We start from the raw sequence: 23,812 nt of genomic DNA on the forward strand, positions 1-23,812 counted from the left end.
CTCCAACCCGGCAGCAGCCAATGGGGTTTCCCATTGTGGGCACCCCATGCCGTCGGGAAATCAGCGGGCGTGAGTGCACTGCCGGTGAAACGGACGATCCTGCCGATGGAGGGTCCAGCCCCTTTGTGTCTTCCCGTCACTTCTCTTCAATTAGATGGCTAAGTGTACAGCAGTGTAGAAAAAACATCTTTCCCATTGAATACTACAGGTTTTCTCGAGCACTCTTTAACAAAGCTGTACTGATTAATATACTATTACTTGCACAGTAACCATATTTCTATGACTCAGCTTTTTCTGACATTTATATGTTTTTTTTTACAGTTTGAACTATTTCTGAACAGTACCAGTGACGAAGGAAAATTGGCCGAAGAAGTTGAACGCATCATCACAAACGGGCGGGAGTTTTTCAATTGGAAGAAGAAAATTCAGACTGATGTTCACAATTGGTTAAATGAAAATGTACCTTCGGATTAAAAAAACACTAAAGGAATTCAGGAACACAAAAAAGTCCTGAGGCTCAAACAAACCCATGTTTCTGTCCAAAATCACCCCATTCACCTATTTTGCACTGTATCCTTTAGTCCCTTCTCTCGCCAAAGGTTTCTAGCTCATTTACACTGACCGCTTCAGTTGCCTTTCCTGTTACTTTATTGCACAATTCAATTATTATTTGAGAGTAAAAGATATGCTTGACTTCTCTTCCAGTTATATCTCAATTTTAACACGTTCTCTGGCAGCTAACCCTTCACTCCAATGAACAAAAAATTGGAAAGAATGCCATTGGGCAGAATGTTACTGGCCCCATAGAAGCCAGCCTGGAAGTGGGCAAGGCGGTGGGGCGAGTAAAATGGCATAGGCCAGCTTCCCTAATGTCTTCCCACCATCCACCAATTTTACTAGGCACCGATGATGGGACAGATCATCAGCTGACATATCAGTGGTGAGCAGCTAATTAATGTTGTTGAACAACCAATTGCCTTTTTCTGAATTTGTCAATGGGTGCACAGGAGGCATGGAAGGGAAGAGCGTTGCCTACTCAAACAAGCCACAATCTTAGCAGTAGCTGAGTTGTGGAGGGAGCTGCCAGCCATTATTTTTTTAAAAAATATATTTATTAAAGTTTTTTAACACAATTTTTCTCCCTTACAAACAATAACCCGCGTAACAAAAAAAAACGAGAAATCGCGCAGAGCAAGATATATACATGGCAAAATGATATATTTACACAGCTTTGTACACTGGCCCTCACCCGTACGTGCCAGTTTCCCCAACTCTTCATGTTATCTCTTGCTCATCCACCCTCCCAGGCAGTCCCCCCTTTCCCCCCCCCTCCCCCCCCATCCCAGGACGTCCCCTCCACCGCCCCCCCCCCCCCCCCCCCCCAAGGTTGCTGCTGCTGCTGACCGACCTTCCTCTAACGCTCCGCGAGATAGTCTAGGAACGGTTGCCACCGCCTGTAGAACCCCTGCACAGACCCTCTCAAGGAGAACTTAATCCTCTCCAACTTTATGAACCCAGCCATATCATTTATCCAGGCCTCCAGGCTAGGGGGCTTCGCCTCCTTCCACATTAGCAAGATCCTTCGCCGGGCTACTAGGGACGCAAAGGCCAGAATGCCGGCCTCTTTCACCTCCTGCACTCCCGGTTCGTCCACTACTCCAAATATTGCTAGCCCCCAGCTTGGCTTGACCCAGACTTTCACCACCTGAGATATTGCTCCCACCACTCCTCTCCAGAACCCCTCCAGTGCCGGGCATGACCAAAGCATATGGACATGGTTCGCCGGGCTCCCTGAGCACCTTCCACATCTGTCCTCTACCCCAAAGAACCTACTCAACCTCGCCCCCGTCAAGTGCGCTCTGTGGACCACCTTAAATTGTATCAGGCTGAGCCTGGCACACGAGGAGGAGGAATTAACCCTACCTAGGGCATCAGCCCACAGGCCTTCCTCGATCTCCTCCCCCAGCTCCTCCTCCCATTTACCCTTCAACTCTTCTACCAGCGCTTCCCCCTCTTTCAACTCCTGGTGTATTTCCGACACCTTGCCCTCCCCGACCCATACACCCAAGATCACCCTATCTTGAACTTCTTGTGCCGGGAGCAACGGGAATTCCCCCACCTGTCGCCTCACAAAAGCCCTCACCTGCATATATCTAAAGGCATTTCCCGGGGGTAACTTGAACTTCTCCTCCAGTGCCCCTAGGCTCGCAAATGTCCCGTCGATGAACAGGTCCCCCATTCTTCCAATGCTGCCAGCCATTATGTGAAGCAGCCTGCAGGTTGCATGTTGAAAGAGTGACGCTATGACGTTTGGAGGCGCTGTAGAGGGTAGGTTCAAGTGAAGTGCTGTTGGTGGAAAGGTATTTCCCAGGTCTGCATCAGCTACTGGAGGAAGAACAAGGTTGTTGAGAAGCTCACCATAGTGGAGTCCTTCTTTGACTGTGGGGTAATGCATCCAGATTCTGACTTGTCCAATCAGGAGGAAAGTGGCACTGAGATGGAGATGCAGCCACATGGAGTGGCTTTTGCAGCAGTTGGTAGGTTGAGGAAGCTTTTAAATGTGGATGAGGAATGTGCATGGGAGCAAGAGGCTCAACTGCATAGAGATGTCCAATGTGGTATGCAGGAGTTGATGCCAATGGGAAGTGGTGGACACCCTGGGCAGGATTCTCCGTTTCTGAGACTAAGTGTATATGCCAACGCAAAACTCGTGGACTTTGACAACAGAAAAACTGGAGCCACACCTGGACCGATTCCGCTATCCCACAGTCCACCTCCTGGCCACCCCACTACTCCCCCTGGCCCCGGCAGAAGCCTCCCGGTCAGTGGCACAACTGTCAGCAAACTATGGTGATGTTGAACACTTTCCGTAGCCCCTCTCTCTCCCCTCAGCAGCCTCCACGTCAGTTTCACGATTTTTAAAAGCGCAAGTGAACTGCGCAGTCGGGAACTCAACCCACTGGAGACGGAGAATCGCGGAGTCAGTCCTGCTAATGATATGCAAAGGGTATCTACAGTACGTGCGTTCCAGAACGCTGCTGTCGAGGTGCTGGAGCATTGCGATGTGGCGTCAAATCGGCGCCTGATGCGATTTTGGCGTCGCAACCGATTCTCCGCCCAATTGCCTTTCCCGATTTCGGCGTCGGCTAACACAGAATCCCACCCATTAGATATGTAAATTTAAAGATGATGTTGGCACTGAGACCCTTTGCTTGTGGTTTGTTGCAGTGATCATGTGGAGATCTAGATGGCAGCTCTCAGTCAGCATCCCAACACGGCATAAAGGATGCCATGAATGTCATGCACTGTCGGGTTGGCCAATATACCAAGTTCACTACCAATCTGATGTGAATCAGACAGAGAGAGCAGTCAGCATTCAGCCCATAGCTGGATTTCCCCCAAGTGCAGTGGGGCAGTAGCTGTACTCATGTGACCTTCAAAGCTCCCTGAGAGCATGTGAACAGAGAAGGGTTCCACTTCCTCAAGCCATCTTTGTCTACGATAAGCAGATTATGCTGTTGTGCGCAAAGTTCCAGAGTCTGCCAAAGCTCTGACATCCATTGACAGTACCAATTACCTCCGTTATGTGACCATTTGTGCCTTTGTGGCTGGATCCTGAGGGACAAGGGGTATCCACTGAAGTTACAGCTTCTGACTCCTGTATGCAACCTCAACACAAGGTAAAGGGTACATAGAACTGTTGCCTTTTGACTACAAGTGTCACCATCAAGCCAACCATAGCCTTTTGTCTCTAAAGTTTAGATACCTTGGTAAACGTGAAGGAGCCCTTCAATTCGCACCCTCAAGGGTATCCTCTGCATTGCACAACCTGGTGCTTTAGAGGGGAGTAGTGTTGGAACAAGAGGACGGCTCTGAGTGAGCCACATCCTTGTATTAGAATGAGGCACCTCAGCAGGTACCAGCCGATGAAGGTGGCACCATGCCTCTCAGCTCACAGGCAGTGACATGCATGACAGGGTGATTCACAACTCTCTGATCAGCAGACACTTCATACAAGGACAAGTGCACCAAGCCGATCAGTTCTCTCTCGTAGCCAGCACCGCTGACCTTGCATCAGAGATCGTTAGCATCTCTCTGCACCCCTCAGGGCCAACACAGACAGTCATCAGCTCCTCAATTTTATATACCGTCCAGCTATTTGATTTCACATCTGGGTCACTATCAATTGTTGTGTAAAGTAAAAAACATGAGTCTTTATACATTGAATGTTAAGACTTTTAATTATCATTAAATGTTAAATGCTTCTGCAGTTTAATACAAAATCACCCAGTGAAACCCAAGTGCTAGTCCCCCCATACAATCACTTGTATGGGTGCTGCCCCTGTGTCTGAAATTGAAATGGGCAGCCTGCTGCCTTTCATGCTCCATTGCGTTATATGGTCATAGCTTGTATCCTCTGGGTGCCTGAACCCTACGAGGCCCAAGCACACTAAGGGTTACCTGTATCTGTGCACGGCAACTTCAGTCATCTGACCAGCATGTAGTGCTGAGATCACCATCAGAGGGACTAAGGATTTGCCTTCAGGAATCACAGCACCTTCCGATGAACTCCAAAATAAAAGAAAAATACTGTGAATTCTGGAAATCTGAAATAAAAACAGAAAATGTTGGAAAAACTCAGCAGGTCTGGCAGCATCTGTGGAGAGAGAAACAGAGTTAACGCTTCGAGTCAAATGTGACTTCTTTGCATTCTAAAGATGATGCAAGACGGTCTCAGCTTTTCCAACATTTTCTGTTTTTATTTCAGATAGTCTCCCATTGCCTTCTGCCTGGCCCTCCTCAGTCCTCGGAGATGCACTTCTGTGGTTGCCTATGTGGCTCATCTCTTGACAATAAGAAAATATGTGGCTGGCCCACCTCACCAGCGATTACTCCATCGACTGTGAGGATGAGGCAATTCTATGGAGGTCTGTGTGCAACCTCTGCATCCACCAAGTGCTTTGGTCTGTCTGTCTCTCCATTAACACGCCAATTTCTCAATGAAAGATGCCATCCATTCACAAATCAGAAAAATGGAACTACCCATGGCATGGTTAGGTTCCACATGTGGACCGAACTTCACAGCCTCAGGAAAACTCCAAAAAATCTCTACACATTTCACACTGCTGCTAAAGGATCTGCCACTGTGATGATGACACCCCGAGGCACATCATCTATATGAAGCTGAGCAATGATGGGCCTCTCCTCACTCCTCTGAAGAGAAGTGGCCACAGTCCTCGCAGCCTCCACTACCTCCTCCTCTACTTGTGTGCATTGTTGGTCAGATGGTGCCACTAATTCTGCACATGCTACAAATCCCACCGATGCGAGTGTATCTGCACTGATGGTGTACTGCAATTCCGTGACCATAGAACCATAGAATTCCTATTGTGCAGAAAGAGGCCATCCGGCCCACCCTCCACTCCCCATCCCATAACCTGCACATCTTTGGGCTCTAACATGGCTAATCCACCTAACCGGCACATCTTTGGACTGTGGGAGGAAACCGGAGCACCGGGAGGAAATCCACGCAGACACGAGGAGAATGTGCTAACAGAGAGAAAGTGTAAACTCCACACAGACCCGGGTCCCTGGCGCTGTGAGGCAGAAGTGCTAATCACTGTACCACTGTGCCGCCCTCGGCTGTGGCACCGTGTCGCAGCGGCTTAAAATAATCATCTGGAAAGGAATAATTTGATTAGAGATAGTCAACACGGTTTTGTGAAGGGTAGGTCGTGCCTCACAAACCTTATTGAGTTCTTTCAGAAGGTGACCAAACAGGTGGATGAGGGTAAAGCAGTTGATGTGGTGTATATAGATTTCAGTAAAGCGTTTGATAAGGTTCCCCACGGTAGGCTACTGCAGAAAATACGGAGGCATGGGATTCAGCGTGATTTAGCAGTTTGGATCAGAAATTGGCTAGCTGGAAGAAGACAAAGGGTGGTGGTTGATGGGAAATGTTCAGACTGGAGTCCAGTTACTAGTGGTGTACCACAAGGATCTGTTTTGGGGCCACTGCTGTTTGTCATTTTTATAAATGATCTGGAGGAGGGCATAGAAGGATGGATGAGTACATTTGCAGATGACACTAAAGTCAGTGGAGTTGTGGACAGTGCGGAAGGATGTTACAAGTTACAGAGGGACATAGATAAGCTGCAGCGCTGGGCTGAGAGGTGGCAAATTGAGTTTAATGCAGAAAAGTGTGAGGTGATTTATTTTGGAAGGAATAAAAGGAAGACAGAGTACTGGGCGAATGGTAAGATTCTTGGCAGTGTGGATGAGCAGAGAAATCTCGGTGTCCATGTACATAGATCCCTGAAAGTTGCCACCCAGGTTGAGAGGGTTGTTAAGAAGGCGTACGGTGTGTTAGCTTTTATTGGTAGAGGGATTGAGTTTCGGAGCCATGAGGTCATGTTGCAGCTGTACAAAACTCTGGTGCGGCCGCATTTGGAGTATTGCGTGCAATTCTGGTCGCCGCATTATAGGAAGGATGTGGAAGCATTGGAAAGGGAGCAGAGGAGATTTACCAGAATGTTGCCTGGTATGGAGGGAAGATCTTATGAGGAAAGGCTGAGGGACTTGAGGCTGTTTTCGTTAGAGAGAAGAAGGTTAAGAGGTGACTTAATTGAGGCATACAAGATGATCAGAGGATTGGATAGGGTGGACAGTGAGAGCCTTCTTCCTCGGATGGTGATGTCTAGCACGAGGGGACATAGCTTCAAATTGAGGGGAGGTAGATATAAGACAGATGTCAGAGGTAGGTTCTTTACTCAGAGAGTAGTAAGGGCATGGAATGCCCTGCCTGCAACAGTAGTGGACTCGCCAACACTAAGGGCATTCAAATGGTCATTGGATAGACATATGGGCGATAACGGAATAGTGTAGGTGGGCTTTAGAGTGGTTTCACAGGTCGGCGCAACATCGAGGGCCGAAGGGCCTGTACTGCGCTGTTATGTTCTATGTGCTGCAGGAATCTTGATGACTCCTGCTGCTGTACCAACTACAGGAGCATGTTTTAAGTGAAACAGCTTCTCCTTCAATTAATCATTGGTTTTCCCGCAGGTCAGCAGCTTCCTGTGTTGTTAAAGGACATCATGAGTGCCCCTGCTCATGCATGGTCTAAAGAATGTTTGGTGAAACCATTCCTTTACACACCCTCCATTGCTTCCACGCCTGCTTGGAAACACTTGCATTTGTGGTCTTTGTAGCACATGTAGAATGGGTGGCACAATCTGGTGAACGATGCACAGAAGCACAGAGGAGGTAGTGGAGACTGTGAGAACTATGGCCACTTCTCCTCAGGAGGGGTGCACAGTTATTCAACTTCATGCAGCACAGTGGCAGTGTGAAATGTGTAAACATTTGTTGGAGTTTCCATTTGTGAAGTTCCATGCACAAATGGAGCCTACCGATGCCATGAGTGGCTCTTTATCTCTGACATATGAACGCATGGCAGTGAGCGGGTGTCCTGCTATGACTCATCTGACCTCCATGACCTCCTGCTCCATTGGTGTCTTATTTTTTCTTTCATTATTTATTATTTTGCAGGATGTGGGCATCACTCGCTAGGCCCACATTTTCTGCCCATCCTCTAATTGCCCTTAAAAAGATGCTGGTGAGCCTTCTTCTTCAACCACTTTGGTACACCCACAGTGCTGTACAGGAATTCCAGGATGTTGATCCAGTTACATTGAAGGAATGGCAATATAATTCCAAGTCAGAATTCTTGTAGGTGGTGATGTTTGAATGCATCTGCCCCTGTCCTTCTCGGGGGTAGAGATCACAGGTTTGATAGTGCTATTGGAGGACCTTGGAGATTTGCTGAAATTAATCCTGTAGATGGTTAACACTGCTGCCACTATGCATCGGTAGAAGAGGGATTTAATGCTTGAGATGGTGGATGGGGTGCCAATCAAGTGGGCTATTTTGTCCTGGATGGTTTTGAGCTGTTTTAATGTTGTTGGAGCTGCACTCATCCAAGCAAGTAGAGAATATGTTCCATCACACTCCAGACCTTAGCCTTTTGGAGGGTGGACAGGTTTTCGGAATTCAGGAGGTAAGTTAGTCTCCACAGAATCCCTAGCTTCAGACCTGCTCTTATAGCCACAGTATTTATATGAATAGTCCAGTTCAGTTTCTGGTCAATGGTAACCACCAGGATGTAAACGGGCAGCACAGTCCTGCTGTGATCAATGTTCTTGCCAACCCCACGGATGCCTGCTATGGCTGCGTCCTCCAGGCATGCCTTCTTGGTGAGATCTGCTGGACTCTTTCTCTCAGCTGCAGCATTCTGGGGTGATTTCTTTCTCTGACTGCTTGCAGAAGCGACTCCAAGGAGGCATCACTCAATCCTGGAGCGACCCGGAAGGAAGCAAACAAACTTCCTTACCATTGCACAGAATTGTCATCATTGCTCACCTCTGTTAAACATTCCCTATGATTAAATTCACACAAGACTTCAAGTGGTAAAGCCTTAAATGACAACAATATGACCTCTTTCAATTGTGCGTTGTTGCTGAGCTAATGCAATCCAGGCTCTTGTCATTTTATCTGCAGTTGTGCATCATACTTACTGTTTCTTAAATGTATCCATTATAATTCCAAAGACCTTTTCTTGACCAGCACTTTCCATTTGACACACACACATTCTTTAGATTTGTTGTTCCAATATTCACCATTTCAAGCTTAGCCACATTCAGTTGCACCTATCATTTACATATCTAAATAATTCTGACTCTGACTAAAATTTTCTTAAAATTTTAATAGTTTCCTAGTTGGATACCCTCTCAAATGTTGGAAACTCAGCTAGCTACATTCTCGTTTAAGTAATTAAAAACAACAAAGGCCTTATGACTCATCCTGGGGTATCTCATGGACACCCTGAAGTAAATGTTAATCTTTAGCTTTTCCTGCACCATGTGGAGGCAGTGACACAATGGTATTGTCACTGGACAAGTAATCCAGATATCCAGGGTAGTGCTCTGGGGACACAGGTTCGAATCCCACCTCAGTAGATCTGGAATTAAGTACCTAATGATGACAATGAAACCATTGTCGATTGTTGTAAAATGAAGACCCCCATCTGGTTCACACATGTTCTTCTGCGAAGGAAATCTGCCTGGTCTGACCTGCATGTGATTCTAGAGCTAGAGTATAATGTTGACTCTTAAGTGCCCTCCGAGTTGGCCTAGCAAGTCTTTCAATTCAAACAGCAGTGGGATGAGACACTTAATTGAGCATGAATTACCCACATGAAGGCTTCAGTTGGTGGTCGGGCAGAAGGCCATCCACAGGCTTTCCCACCACAGAATTAATCAGGGCATCAAACTGGCCATCTAGAAGAGTAGTAAATTCTGCCTTGTCTTTCCTGCTATATCTTTAAGTTGCCTAGCTCCTCCACCACTGTTAGTGGAAATTAGGGTCAAATTTTCCTTTAGTCCATATCACTGGCTGTATTTCAAGGATAGCAAGAAGCTTGTGAGTAATTTTAACATTTGTCAATTGTATAAAATGGGGAAATAATGGATTCACCATTGTTATGCACCTTTCTCAGCTTTTGTGTCCTTTGAAGTCAAGAGAAGAGAAAATTGAGGAGATGTATAACAGGCAGAAAATCTGATATCACCCCTTTGCCCTTCAACCAGAAAGTAAAGTTACTTCTCTTCAACAAATCTTAGATTTATTGCTCCTGATTTTCTAATAAGCTGCCTACTGATTGTGGGACCTGCTCAAGGTGCAGAGTCTCAGGAAATGTATTGAACTCAGGCATCTTTTCCCCCTATTTCTGAGAAACGGCAAATATGAAATGTGTGTTCAATCACTTGCCTGTTGCTCTTTCATTTTGTTCTTTGTTTCGAGCATGTATATTTGAAAAACCTTGAATCATCTTCACTTGAGATCTCCCCACAATATTAAGTTTGATGTTTCATCTGCTAAATTCATTTCTCTTATCTTTGCATGTCTTTATTATATTCTTGCACAAGCTGAACCAGCCCCAAGAAACATTGAATTTAAATTCATTTCAAATTGTACCTTTATTATATTTTCATAATCACATACACTGTAAAGTGTACATATCTTCTCTGAAATACTGTACATGAAGTGATTGAAAAAGTATGTTTATCGATTACCCACAATTTATTCTGTTGATGAATAATTTTTCAACCTTAGGGATCAACATTGAATTAGATGCAGTATGTACTGTAATGGATTATTGTAATTAAATATTTAATAAATGTAAAATCATACTGATGAACCATTCAATTTATAAAGATTAATTTTGCCTCATTAAACATTCAATGCCTTTTCTCAATGTAAGGCTGAAAGATCGCAATGACTGCTGCGGGTTACAGAAATAAACAGACAGGAGATTCCGTAGCCGCAAACGGGAGTCCAGGATGGTGTGTTGCCAGGGTCAAGGATATCTTGGAGCGGCTGCACAACATTCTCACGGGGGGGGGAGGAGCAGCCAGAAGTCATTTGCACGTTGGCACAAATGATGTAAATAGAAATAGGGATGAGGTCCTGAGGAGTGGTTATAGAGATTGAGGAAAAAGATTAAGAAGCAGGACCTCAAAGGTGATAACCTCTGGATTACTTCCAGTGCCACATACACTGACAGTCAGAACAGGGGAATATGGCAGATGGGATGCGTGGCTAAAGAATTGGTACAGGCAGCAGAGATTCAGTTCTTAGATCATTGGGATATTTTCTGGGGCTGAGGTGACCTGTTTACGAGGGGCGGGTTGCATCTGAACTGGAGGGGGACCAATATCCTGGGGGGCAGATTTGCTACAAGGGAGGGTTTAAACCAGATTGACAGGGGGATGGAATCCCCAGCAGCAGGGAGGATTGAGGAGACTTGCAGTATAGTAGGGGATTTCAATTTTCCCAACATAGACTGGGACTGCCATACTGTTAAGGGCTTAGATGGGGTGGAATTTGTTAAGTGTGTTCAGGAAGATTTCCTCACACAGTATGGTTCTATCTAGCAGCTGGAATTGAGGGATTTCCTGGAGGTGTACAGGGGATACGTAGTACAGTAAGAAAATTAGGAGGGCGGCCAGCACGGTGGCGCAGTGGGTTCACCCTGTTGACTCACGGCACCGAGGTCCCAGGTTCGATCCCGGCTCTGGGTCACTGTCCGTGTGGAGTTTGCACATTCTCCCCGTGTTTGCGTGGGTTCGCCCCCACAACCCAAAGATGTGCAGTGTAGGTGGATTGGCCACGATAAATTGACCCTTAATTGGAAAAAATGAATTGAGTACTCTAAATTTTTTTTAAAAAAACAAAATTAGGAGGGTAAAAAGAAAGTATGAAGTATGGCCGAGAGGATTAAGGAGGATCAAAGGGATTATTTAAGTATATTAAAAGAAAAAGTATAACGAGAGAGAGAATAGGACTCTCAAAGACCAAAGTGAACACATATGTGGCGGTATCACAGTGGTTAGTACAGTTGCTTCACAGCTCCAGGGTCCCAGGTTCAATTCCCCACTGGGTCACCGTGCGGAATTTTCACTTTCTCCCCTTGTCTGCGTGGGTTCCTTCCTGGTGCTCCGGTTTCCTCCCACAGTCCAATGATGTGCAGGTTACGTGCATTGGCCACGCTAAATTGCCCTTAGTGTCCAAAAAGGTTGGGTGGGGTTACGGGGATAGGATGGGCTTAGGTTGGCTGCTCTTTCCAAGGGGCAGTGCAGACTCGATGGGCCGAATGGCCTCCTTCTGCACTATAAATTCTATGATTGTATGATTCTATGATATGTGTGGAACTGCAGGAGATGGGCAAGGTTCTCAATGGATATTTCTCCTCTGTGTTTACAGTGGAGAAAGACATGAAGACTTGGGAACCTGGGAAGGTTAGTGGTGATATACTGTATTCGCATTACAGTAGAGGAGGTGATGGACATATTAAAATGTATGAAGGTGGATAAATCTCCTGCCCTGACCAGGTATATCCAAGAACACTGCGTGAGGCTAGAGAAGAAATTGTGGGAGGTGTGCATTTAAGAGCAGTATGTAAGCTCCCACCAACAGAAGTAGATGCCCATAGTCCACAAATTGCTTCTCAACACTCTTCTCCCTGCCATGTTAAGCATTCCATGGCCAATTACAGCCCATGCAGCCATACTATTGGTCAGTCAATACTACAGAGAACGAAGCTTCAAAGGCAAGACACCCAGTAACATTTGGAGGATTGGGGGAGCACTAGTCAATGCTGATTGCCAGGTTGATGTTGAGCCTCTGAAGTTGCCAGAAAGGCAGTATACACTGGATGTACAATGGGAGGTGTGTGGCGACCTGGTAGAATACCAAAAGCAATGCATGCCCTGGTAAGGCCAGTGATGGAATCAATTGAGACCATGTGCACAGCAATCTCCCTCCCGTGTGCATGCATGATCTCCCCCATTGACAGACCGGCAACTTTCATGAGAGTTGCATCCAGTAGACCTGCGGACCTTTACCTTATCACTGATTTCAAGCAGTCAGCGTCACTGCGGGAAGGAAATCAATGGCCTGAACTCTATGCCGGGACATCATTCCTCTCAGGTGAGCAGGGAAGCAGAAGTCAACCCCGCAATGACGGGTGGCGAGCAGCTGACAGTATCTAGGACCTCCTCTCAAGGTGATCCTGATATTGTCGGCCAGTGGCTCCAGCGCCCACTGTGCCACAGCAACGAGGAGATACCTGCCAGAGTGCAGGACTCCAATAAACACTTTGTGACCCTCAAGACTTTGCGTGACCAGAGGACACCTGCCAAACTCATCACAGGAAAAGGGACGTACATGGTGTGGCATGTGCACAAGATTTAACAAGACAGTATAAGAACACCATATCACAGCTTGAGGCCGTACGCTGCTTTTCAGGGGGCAGAGCTTTTCAGGGATTTTGGCGTCATTGGGGATTCTTCGCCCCCTCTCGCCGTACGCGACTTCGGACTCGGGCAGCAGAGAATCCAGCCCCCTGTCAATGATGAATGATGTTGACTGTGTGCTGACGTCCTTCCTGCTGCTTCAGCTCTTTAATGATATAAATACTGGGCCTATACAGTCGGATTTCCAAGGTTCATTGGGGGTGGTAAGATAGATTATGAGAGTAAACTGGCTCAGAATATAAAAACAGATAGTAAAAGTTTCTACAAATCTACAAAACAAAAAAGAGTGGCTAAGGTAAATATTGGTCGTTTAGAGGATGAGAAGGGAGATTTAATAATGGGGGATGAGGAAATGGCTGAGGAACTGAACAGGTTTTTGGGGTCGGTCTTCACAGTGGAAGACACACATAACATGCCAGTGACTGATGGAAATGAGGCTATGACAGGTGAGGACCTTGAGAGGATTGTTATCACTAAGGAGGTAGTGATGTGCAAGCAAATGGGGCTAAAGATAGACAAGTCTCCTGGTCCTGATGGAATGCATCCCAGAGTGCTAACAGAAATGGCTAGGGAAATTGCAAATGCACTAGTGATAATTTACCAAAATACACTAGACCCTGGGGTGGTCCCGGCAGATTGGAAATTAGCAAACATGACACCACTGTTTAAAAAAGGAGGTAGGCAGAAAGCGGGTAATTATAGGCCAGTGAGCTTAACTTCAGTAGTAGGGAAGATGCTGGAATTTATCATCAAGGAAGAAATAGCGAGGCATCTGGATGGAAATTGTCCCATTGGGCAGACGCAGCATGGGTTCATAAAGGGCAGGTTGTGCCTAACTAATTTAGTGGAATTTTTTGAGGACATTGCCAGTGCGGTAGATAACGGGGAGCCAATGGATGTGGTCTATTTGGATTTCCAGAAAGCCTTTGACAAGGTGCCACACAAAAGTTTGCTGCATAAGATAAAGATGCATGGCATTAAGGGGGAAGTAGTAGCAGGGATAGAGGATTGGTTAATTAATAGAAAGCAAAGAGTGGGGATTAATGGGTGCTTCGGGGCAGCACGGTAGCATTGTGGGTAGCACAATTGCTTCACAGCTCCAGGGTCCCAGGTTCGATTCCGGCTTGGGTCACTGTCTGTGCGGAGTCTGCACATCCTCCCCGTGTGTGCGTGCGTTTCCTCCGGGTGCTCCGGTTTCCTCCCACAGTCCAAAGATGTGCAGGTTAGGTGGATTGGCCATGATAAATTGCCCTTAGTGTCCAAAATTGCCTTGAGTGTTGGGTGGGGTTACTGGGTTATGGGGTTATGGGGATAGGGTGGAGGTGTTAACCTTGGGTAGGGTGCTCTTTCCAAGAGCCGGTGCAGACTCGATGGGCCGAATGGCCTCCTTCTGCACTGTAAATTCTATGATTCTCTGGTTGGCAATCAGTAGCTAGTGGTGTTCCTCAGGGATCAGTGTTGGGCCCACAATTGTTCACAATTTACATAGATGATTTGGAGTTGGGGACCAAGGGCAATGTGTCCAAGTTTGCAGACGACACTAAGATGAGTGGTAAAGCAAAAAGTGCAGAGGATACTGGAGGTCTGCAGAGGGATTTGGATAGGCTAAGTGAATGGGCTAGGGTCTGGCAGATGGAATACAATGTTGACAAATGTGAGGTTATCCATTTTGGTAGGAATAACAGCAAAAGGGATTATTACTTAAATGATAAAATATTAAAACGTGCTGCTGTGCAGAGAGACCTGGGTGTGCTAGTGCATGAGTCGCAAAAAGTTGGTTTACAGGGGCAACAGGTGATTAAGAAGGCAAATGGAATTTTGTCCTTCATTGCTAGAGGGATGGAATTTAAGACTAGGGAGGTTATGCTGCAATTGTATAAGGTGTTAGTGAGGCCACACCTGGAGTATTGTGTTCAGTTTTGGTCTCCTTACTTGAGAAAGGACGTACTGGCACTGGAGGGTGTGCAGAGGAGATTCACTAGGTTAATCCCAGAGCTGAAGGGGTTGGATTACGAGGAGAGGTTGAGTAGACTGGGACTGTACTCGTTGGAATTTAGAAGGATGAGGGGGGATCTTATAGAAACATATAAGATTATGAAGGGAATAGATAGGATAGATGCGGGCAGGTAGGTTCCACTGGCGGGTGAAAGCAGAACTAGGGGGCATAGCCTCAAAATAAGGGGAAGTAGATTTAGGACTGAGTTTAGGAGGAACGTCTTCACCCAAAGGTTTGTGAATCTATGGAATTCCTTGCCCAGTGAAGCAGTAGAGGCTCCTTCATTAAATGTTTTTAAGATAAAGATAGATAGTTTTTTTGAAGAATAAAGGGATTAAGGGTTATGGTGTTCGGGTCGGAAAGTGGAGCTGAGTCCACAAAAGATCAGCCATGATCTCATTGAATGGTGGAGCAGGCTCGAGGGGCCAGATGGCCTACTCCTGCTCCTAGTTCTTATGTTCTTATGAGCCGGGATAGGTTTAACTTGTGCAGTGCCCCCCATTCCCAAGCCACCTGGATTCCCAGATATCGAAAGCTCCTTACCATTCTAAACGGCAGCTCTCCCAATCTCTTCTCTTCTCCTAGTTCTTATGTTCTTATGTTCTTATGTTTTGCGGCCATGTTAGCCATCAGCAAAGGGTGCAAAATATCAAGAGAGTCAGGAAATGCGATTCTCGCTGGCAAGGTTGGCATTTCCCAATGTTCCACGCCCCTCGCTGGTTCATTTGTGGGATGTCGGCGTTGCCAGCTGGGGTAGCATTTATTGTGCATCCCTGAGGGCATTTAAGAGTCAACCACATTGCTGTGGGTCTGGATTCACGTGTTGGCATATAGGTAAGGACAATAGATTTCCTTCCCGAAAGGACATTCGCGAACCAGGTGGGTTTTTATGACAATTGGCATTGGTTTAATTGTCATCATTAGTCTTTTAATTCCAGATTTTTTATTGAATTCAAATTCCACAGTCTGCCATGGTGGGATTCGAACCAAGGTCTCCAGACCTTAACCTGGGTCTTCAGATCACTAGTCCAGTGACAATACCACTATGCCACTGCCTCCCCATTAACGAGGTTCCTGTCCACAAAGGGTGAGAACCTTTTAGATTTGTAATAGATTTGAATAAATGTTAATGTAATAAATTAGCCCTCCCACCACATGGTCTCCCCTCACTTAATATTCATACCTCACTGACGTGACATTTACAATGGGTATATGAACGTGTGAATCAGTCAAGGGGATCTCCCCGAGTATGCAGTGTCACATGGCTGTGCCAACTTCGCAGGGCCAACTTGGCAGTGCCAGCCTATGCCAGCATGTGTTGGGGATGTGCCAGGGCAGGCCCTCTGTGGAGCCCACTTCAGTGGGGCGGGATTCTGTTAGGAATGGTGGGTGGAGGGCACCGAGGCCTTTGAAGGGGGGACTTAGCAGTGACGGGGAGTGGCCAGTGAGGGGAAGCAGCCATTGAAAGGGGGAGCAGGAATTGAGAGGAATGAGCAGTGAAGGAGGCATCTGGTATTGTGGGGGGAATCTACTATTGGAGGGGGACATGACATTGATGGGGGAGACCTGATATTATGGTAGACCTGGAATTTAGGGGGAATTTGCAGTCACGGGGGAGAGCAGGCATTGAGGGGGGCACCTGGCATTGAGATGGGGACCTAGCATTGGGGGAGCCTGGCATTGAGAGGGGGACTTGCAGTCACGGGCAGGCAGCTAGCATTATGGGGTGATCTGGCAGTGAGGGGAGCATCTGGCATGTGGGGGAGCGCCGGCAATACTGCCCGGGTGGTTGTTGGTCATGGAGGGGAAGGCGGGAGCCCCAATTCCTTCATAGTGGAGTGGGGGGTTTGCTGAGGCAAGTTTCAACTCTCTGTTGATCGGGGCGCCCTTTCAGACCTATTTAAGTGTTTGTCAGGACTGTCTTCCTCAATCGTAAATGAGAGTGATGACCGGGAGAATATGCTCGATCTGGATTAGTACCAAAAAGAGCCGAGGATTATAATCCATTTCACGATCACCAAGGTTAAATTTGCTGGCTTAAAATTGCTGGGTTTATCCTTACCTTGTCATTTTGAACATGGGTGTAACATTGTAAATTCTCGAGTTTTATGGTATTTAAGGAGGATTGGAAGGTTAGGGACAGTGCCTGTACAGTTTCCAATCTTACTGCCTTTCATATGTTCAGATCCATCTGATCTGGTTCTGGTGACTCATCAACTTTAACATATCGCCAACTTTTCTAATACTTCCTCTTTGTTAATTGCTGATACATCCAATAATAAAATAAAAAAAATGGGGACAAAAGAAATCAACAGGAAAGACTCTTACAGTGCGGAGTCTGCACATTCTCCCGTGTCTGCGTGGGTTTCCTTCGGGTGCTCCGGTTTCCTCCCACAGTCCAAAGATGTGCAGGCTAAGTGGATTGGCCATGATCAATGCGGGGGATTATGGGGATAGAGAAGGAATGGGCCTAGGCAGACTTGATGGGTCGAATGGTGTCCTTCTGCAATTAGAGATTCGATGAATATCCTTTAGGATGCTGACCAGTAAGATATTCACAATCACTGCAGTGTCAACTTTGGCTGTGAGTGCGTGCTTGCCACTTTTCGTTGGGTATATTATGCTGATAGTAGCAAAAGCTTCTAACTGTTTGATTTCATCCACATCAAATGTGCCAGAGTCACATTCTGGAAAGCCAATTCATCTTCCACTTGACGATCTCCCTGCTCTGCATCTTTACCCTGGTCTGTCTTGCTACTAATCTCGTGTATGTACTTGAGCTTATGCGCGTCTCTGGCACACTCCCTCTTGTTGCAGTGAGTGCGCTGGAGATACTTTTAGTTTGATTGTGTCTTGGGCGGGTTTCTCCCTTCTGGGGACTAAGTCGGAAAACGATGCGAGAATCCGGGGCGATTGTCTGTTTTCCAGGGTGCTAGCAGAGCCCTGGCTGACGTCCCGCAGTTCTGGCTGCCTGCGGGGTCCTGCTAGCCAGACCGCAAGGCCGCGCATGCACACGGCGGCCGCAAGTGGGTCCACGCATGCGAGCGGCGGCCCACCTTGGCCATGTTGGCGGAGCCACACAGTGGGTCCGCGCGGAGGAAGGCAGGTCCCTCCCAGATCGCGCGATGGCCCGCCGATCGGTCACCCGATCGTGGGCCTGGCCACCGCTGATTCCCCCCCTGGAGATATCCCCCGCCGCCCACCAGGACCACCATCGCGGCCGTGGGTACCAGCTCCCGCCGGGTGATACCACATGTAAACCATACTGGCAGGAGTTCGGACGGTCGACCGCAGAGAATCGCCGCGGAGGCCTGTTCCAATGGCCCCCGACTGGCGCCGCGTCGACCGTGCGCGCGGGACTGGCGGGTCCATGGAGAATCGCGGAACGGCCGTCGCGCCGTATTTCCGGCGTGAATGACTATTCTCCGCCCCCGCGCCGGGCACGATTCCGGCACGGAGGGTCGGACAATCCCGCCCGATCTCTGGTTGCACGTCCGGAATCAGAATTCTGCACAGGTAAACCTAATGTCCTTTTTACGTGCTATAAGAATGATACAAGACAGTTTCGCCACGGGTACAGCACACTACACTTCCCACATAATGTTCTTGCTTTCTGCATCCTGGTTATGGTATTAATACAGGCAGTTGCACCTAAGGCTTGCAGATGTGTTGTCCAGTTACAATGGCTTCATATTTTCTGCCGTCTTTTAGCAGCTTGTTAATATTGTGACCTTTCTTTTTTTCCAAAAGATCTTAAGGAACGCTTCAATTTGTGTTGAAGCTATAACCAACTCAATTATTTGTTTGGACAGCTCAACTTCCGGGAAATCGCAGTCCTTGCTCGAACCAAAGCACCTGATTGATTGATTCTTATGGCTGCTGTCTGTAAGCCACCAGCTCTAAATAATCCATGATGGATCAAACCTTCACACTGTAGATTTTTACTAAAATTTATCCTCATGCCTATTTCTTAATTTTAACTGAACCTTGACTGATCTGAGACCATTCAGATGGCTGACCCTCTGAGAGTTTTAGTCTGTGACTACAGAATGAAAGAAGCCATATTGAAGGTTTGGAAATTTCACACCTCGTTATTTTGCAGGGGTAGCTAGTGATCAGGTGGGGACTGTACAGCCCAACTTCAAGGGGAGGTACATCAAAGGCCTTTTGGATTTGCCAATTCAGGCTTGCCCTCGGAGATGGAGGCTGGGTTTGTCCCCCAACCGGCGGGCGGGCCGTACCGGCGCCAAAGAGTGGCGTGAACCACTCCGCACTTCCGGGGGCTAGGCCAGCGCTGGAGTGGTTGGCGCCGCGTCAACTGACACTGAAGGGCCTCTGCCGGCTGGCGCGAGTTGCCGCATGTGCAGGAGCGCAAGCGTGTTCTGGCGCATGCGCAGAATCGCTGGCGTGATCCCTGCGCATGCGCAGGGGGTTTCTTCTCCGCGCCGGCCATAGCGGAGCTTTACAGGGGCCGGCGCGGAGGGGAAGAGTGTCCCCACGGCACAGGCCCACCCGCAGATTGGTGCGTCCCCATCGCAGGCCAAGCCACCGTGGGGGCCCGCCCCCGGGGCCGGATCCCACCGCACCACCCCGAGGACTCCGCAGGCCACCCTCAGTGCCAGGTCCCGCCGGTATGGACCTTGTGTATTTCACGCCGGTGGGACTGGCCGAAAACGGGCGACCGCTCAGCCCATCGGGGCCCGGAGAATCGCCAGGGGAGCCACTGCCAACGGTTCCCGACTGGCGCAACGTGATCCTCACCCCCGCCAATAAACCGGCGGTGGGTAATTCGGCAGCCGGCATCGGAGCAACGGGGCGGGATTCACACCCCCCCGGCGATTATCCAACCCGGCGGGGGGTCGGAGAATCCCGCCAGGAAAGTCTACTAAGACAAAGATCTCTCAAACATTCCTTTTAACCCTTAATGATAGGGATATTTAGTCAAATTCCAGACAATGGATAAATATCCTTTGTTGAAGATGGTGTGGAGCAGTAAGTTCATGTGGCTTGTGTTATGGGCCAGGGTTTAGAGAACCCCAAAGTGTATCATGGAGTTCACCTGGCCCACAACTTTTAATAGATTGTGGTATGGGGAGCACACGGCCCACTCTACAGGTGTGCTACAGCAGAAATCGAAAAGTATTTTTTTAAAGAAAAACAATGTTTATTCTATGAACTCAAGTTAACCTTTTTAAAACATACTGTGAACATCTTAGCAACCATCAATTAAAATACAACCCCAAAGAATACAACACTAAGTAATCCTTAATAACTTCCCAAACAACATCCAGAAGACAGAAGAAACACCTTTTAACAGAAGCACATTAGGTTTACATTCACTACTGAGAAGATTTATAATTCTGAATTCACCAAATGATCAAGAGATAGTCTTTTCATGGCAGAGAGATCAACAATACAGCTGCTCTGTCTGGCTTCAGCTCCCACACTGAAAACAAATTAAAACACACCCTGCAGCAAACAGCCTAAAAAAAAAGTAAAAAGCTGACAGACAGCCCAGCTCCACCCACACTCTGACATCACTGATAACACCCATTTCTTAAAGGTACATTTCTTAAACACCCATTTCTTAAAGGTACTCTCACATGACACTTAAGCCTCTGATTTCTTGAACAAGTTAATAATATCTTGCTGAGCTGCATAGCCCAGTCTGCTGATTTAATATGTGACTGGCCACATGGAAGGATCTCTGGCCCCATCTACCCTATTTCTACTGGAGGTGCTGTACCAGTGCCTACAAAACTGATTAATCTCGCACCAGACCGAGGCCCAATCCCTCACCCTATCCCAGTAACCCCAGCTGACCTGCACATCTTTGGACACTAAGGGGCAATTTGAGCATGGCACATCTTTGGACTGTGGGAGGAAACCACAGCACCTGAAGGAAACCCAGGCAGACATGGGGAGAAAGTGCAAACTGCACACAGACAGTTCCCCAGAGCCAAAATGGAACTTGTGTTCCTGGTGCTGTGAAGCAGCTAACCACTGCACCACCATGCACCCTAAATAAAAATGACCAGTAGGTTTGTGGAATATGTTACAGCATTCAGCTGTGATATTACACTTTTAGAAATCTATTCTAAAAGTTACACCTTTTGAAACAAAAACAAAAAGACAAGAATGCATTCCCATAATGAAAGACATTTTGAAATTCAAGGAGTGCTCTTAATGAGTCAACAGGAAACTCATCGATTTGATGGTTTTTCCTCCAAACACAATGACACCTTAACTGATAAGTCACTAAAGGTGTGAACAACCTTGGCCCTTCTGATCACTACACGGAGTAAGGAGACTTTGGATAACTGCAATGGAATTACCACTTGACTAATATAGAAAGTGACTTGACATTCTTGTACAGGTCTCATGATAAGAGTGACTATATCAGTACTGGGGAAAAGCGCTGAAAGGGCCATGAAGCTCCAATACAGAAATCCATCTTAAAGAAGCTTCAACCATGGGAGAGACAGAGAAAAACACCTAAAAACAGCTACTCACCTGCTGTAAAGTAATGATGTGGAGATGCCAGCGTTGGACTGGGGTGAGCACAGTAAGAAGTCTGACAACACCAGGTTAAAGTCCAACAGGTTTGTTTCAAATCACTAGCTTTCGGAGCACTGCTCCTTCCTCAGGTGAATGAAGAGGTGGGTACCAGAAGCATATATATAGACAAAGTCAAAAATGCAAGACGATACTTTGAATGTGAGTCTTTGCAGGTAATTAAGTCTACAGGTCCAGACGGAGCAGCTGGAGAGAGGGATAATCCCAGGTTAAAGAGGTGTGAATTGTCTCAAGCCTGGACAGTTGGTAGGATTTCGCAAGCCCAGGCCAGATGGTGGAGGGGGGGGGGGGGTGATGCGACATGAATCCAAGGCCATACTAATGTGTGCAGAACTTGGATATAAGTTTTTGCTTGGCGGTTCTGCGTTGTCGCGCATCCTGGAGGCCGCCTTGGAGAACGCTGACCCAAAGGTCAGAGGCTGAATGCCCTTGACTGCTGAAGTGTTCCCCGACCGGAAGGGAACATTCGTGCCTGGCAATTGTCGCGTGATGTCCGTTCATCCGTTGTCGCAGTGTATGCATGGTCTCGCCAATGTACCACACTGCGGGACATCCTTTCCTGCAGCGTATGAGGTAGGCCACATTGGCCGAGTCGCACGAGTATATGCCACATACCTGGTGGGTGGTGTTCTCACGTGTAATGGTGATACCCATGTCGATGATCTGGCACATCTTGCAGAGATTGCCATGGCAGGGTTGTGTGGTGTCGTGGTCGCTGTTCTGAAGGCTGAGTAGTTTGCTGCAAACAATGGTTCGTTTGAGGTTGCGCGGTTGTTTGAAGGCAAGTAGTGGGGGTGTGGGGATGACCTTGGCAAGATGTTCATCGTCATCGATGACGTGTTGAAGGCTGTGAAGAAGATGTCGTAGTTTCTCCGCTCCGGGGAAGTACTGGACGACGAAGGGTATGTGTCGGTTGTGTCTCGTGTTTGTCTTCTGAGGAGTACGGTGCGTTTTTTTGCTGTGGCGCGTTGGAACTGTCGATTGATGAGTCGAGCGCCATATCCCATTCGGACGAGTGCATCTTTCAGTGTCTATAGATGTCTGTTACGCTCCTCCTCGTCTGAGGAGATCCTGTGTATATGGAGGGCTTGTCCATAAGGGATGGCTTCCTGAATGTGTTTAGGGTGGAAGTGGAGCATCGTGAGGTTATCCGTGGGTTTGCGGTAAAGCGAAGTGCTGAGGTGACCGTCCTTGATGGAGAAGCATGTGTCCAAGAATGCAACCAATTCTGGAGAGTAGTGCATGGTGAGTCTGAGTCAGGGGATCCCTCCTAAAGGAGCTGCATAGTGACCATCCAGGGAAGACACAGATGAAGATCATCATAGAATCCTAGAACTTACAGTGGAGCCGTCACGCGTGGAGGAGCTCCTCGGGGGGAACACAGTTTTGTCCCGTCCCTGCGGAGAACTTGCACCCAAGCACACAAACTTGTCCATTTGGGCATCCCCACAACAAGTGAGTGGGGAAGAGGTGTCAATCCGGACACCAAAACACTTTAAAGTGGGAGGCCTGGGCACTCGGGAGCGGAGCAATCGACGAGGAGAGAGAGACTCCCCTCACTTTCCGGTGGCGACCACGAGGTGAGCGACGGCACAAAAGGTGACTCCCGTCCCATCTGGAAACTCCTCTCTCGACCCAACCTGACCCGGTGAGAAGGAAGGGGAAGGGAACCAAACCAAACCAAACCGGACAAAGAAACCCAAACCTGAAACCTGAGGCAGGCCAGACTCAGCGAGAGCAGAGGAGTGGGGGGAAGGGAGAGCAACTTCAGGGTGAGGAACAGTAGTGTGGAGAGAGAGAGAGAGAGACAGATGGCTGGAGGAGGAAAAAATGCCATAACAAAGGGACGGTGAGATGCAAAGAGCAGCAGCAACGAGGGAAAAACGCAGGAGCGGCGGGCGCGCAGGCAGGCAGCGCCGTGAGACAAGACAGAGGTTCAGGCAAACCTGGAAGGGAAAAAGCTGGCCGACCAAACAGCGGAGCGGGAGCAGGACGTGGCGACCATCATCTCCCCCGCACAGGGGGAAGGGTGGAGAAGTGTGCCAAAAAGGGAGCTAAATACCATAAAGGAGGCGATCAGGACGGAGCTCCACACAATGATGAAGGAGGTGCTGGTGGAGACAAGGGACAAAATGCAGCGGACCATTGAAGGCCTGGGAAGAAAGGTGGAGGCGCAGGAGAAAACGATTCTGGAATTGGAGAGGGCCGCCTCAGACTAGAGCGACAGGGTGATAGCCCTGGAAGCCGAGGTGAAAAGGGTGGTAACGTCCCAGCGGAGCCTAAGAGGGAAAGTGGAGGACCAGGAAAATCGGTCCAGACGGCAGAACATTAGAATAGTGGGTCTGCCAGAGGGGATGGAGGGCAGAGA

The 23,812-nt window shown here is 47.9% G+C and overlaps 1 protein-coding gene across 1 annotated transcript in view; it reads left to right on the top strand.

The window, feature by feature from the left end:
• The window catches only part of LOC140429466 (aminopeptidase Q-like), a 246,262-nt gene extending 245,736 nt beyond the window's left edge, over positions 1-526 (top strand). The window contains exon 20 of the mRNA XM_072516494.1: positions 322-526. Within this exon, the coding sequence (XP_072372595.1) occupies positions 322-474 (153 nt within the window). The 3' untranslated portion in view covers positions 475-526. The remainder of the gene's footprint in view (positions 1-321) is intronic.
• Positions 527-23,812: the final 23,286 nt, after the last annotated feature.

The sequence above is a fragment of the Scyliorhinus torazame genome, chromosome 9, assembly GCF_047496885.1.
Source record: "Scyliorhinus torazame isolate Kashiwa2021f chromosome 9, sScyTor2.1, whole genome shotgun sequence".
NCBI lineage: Eukaryota > Metazoa > Chordata > Chondrichthyes > Carcharhiniformes > Scyliorhinidae > Scyliorhinus > Scyliorhinus torazame.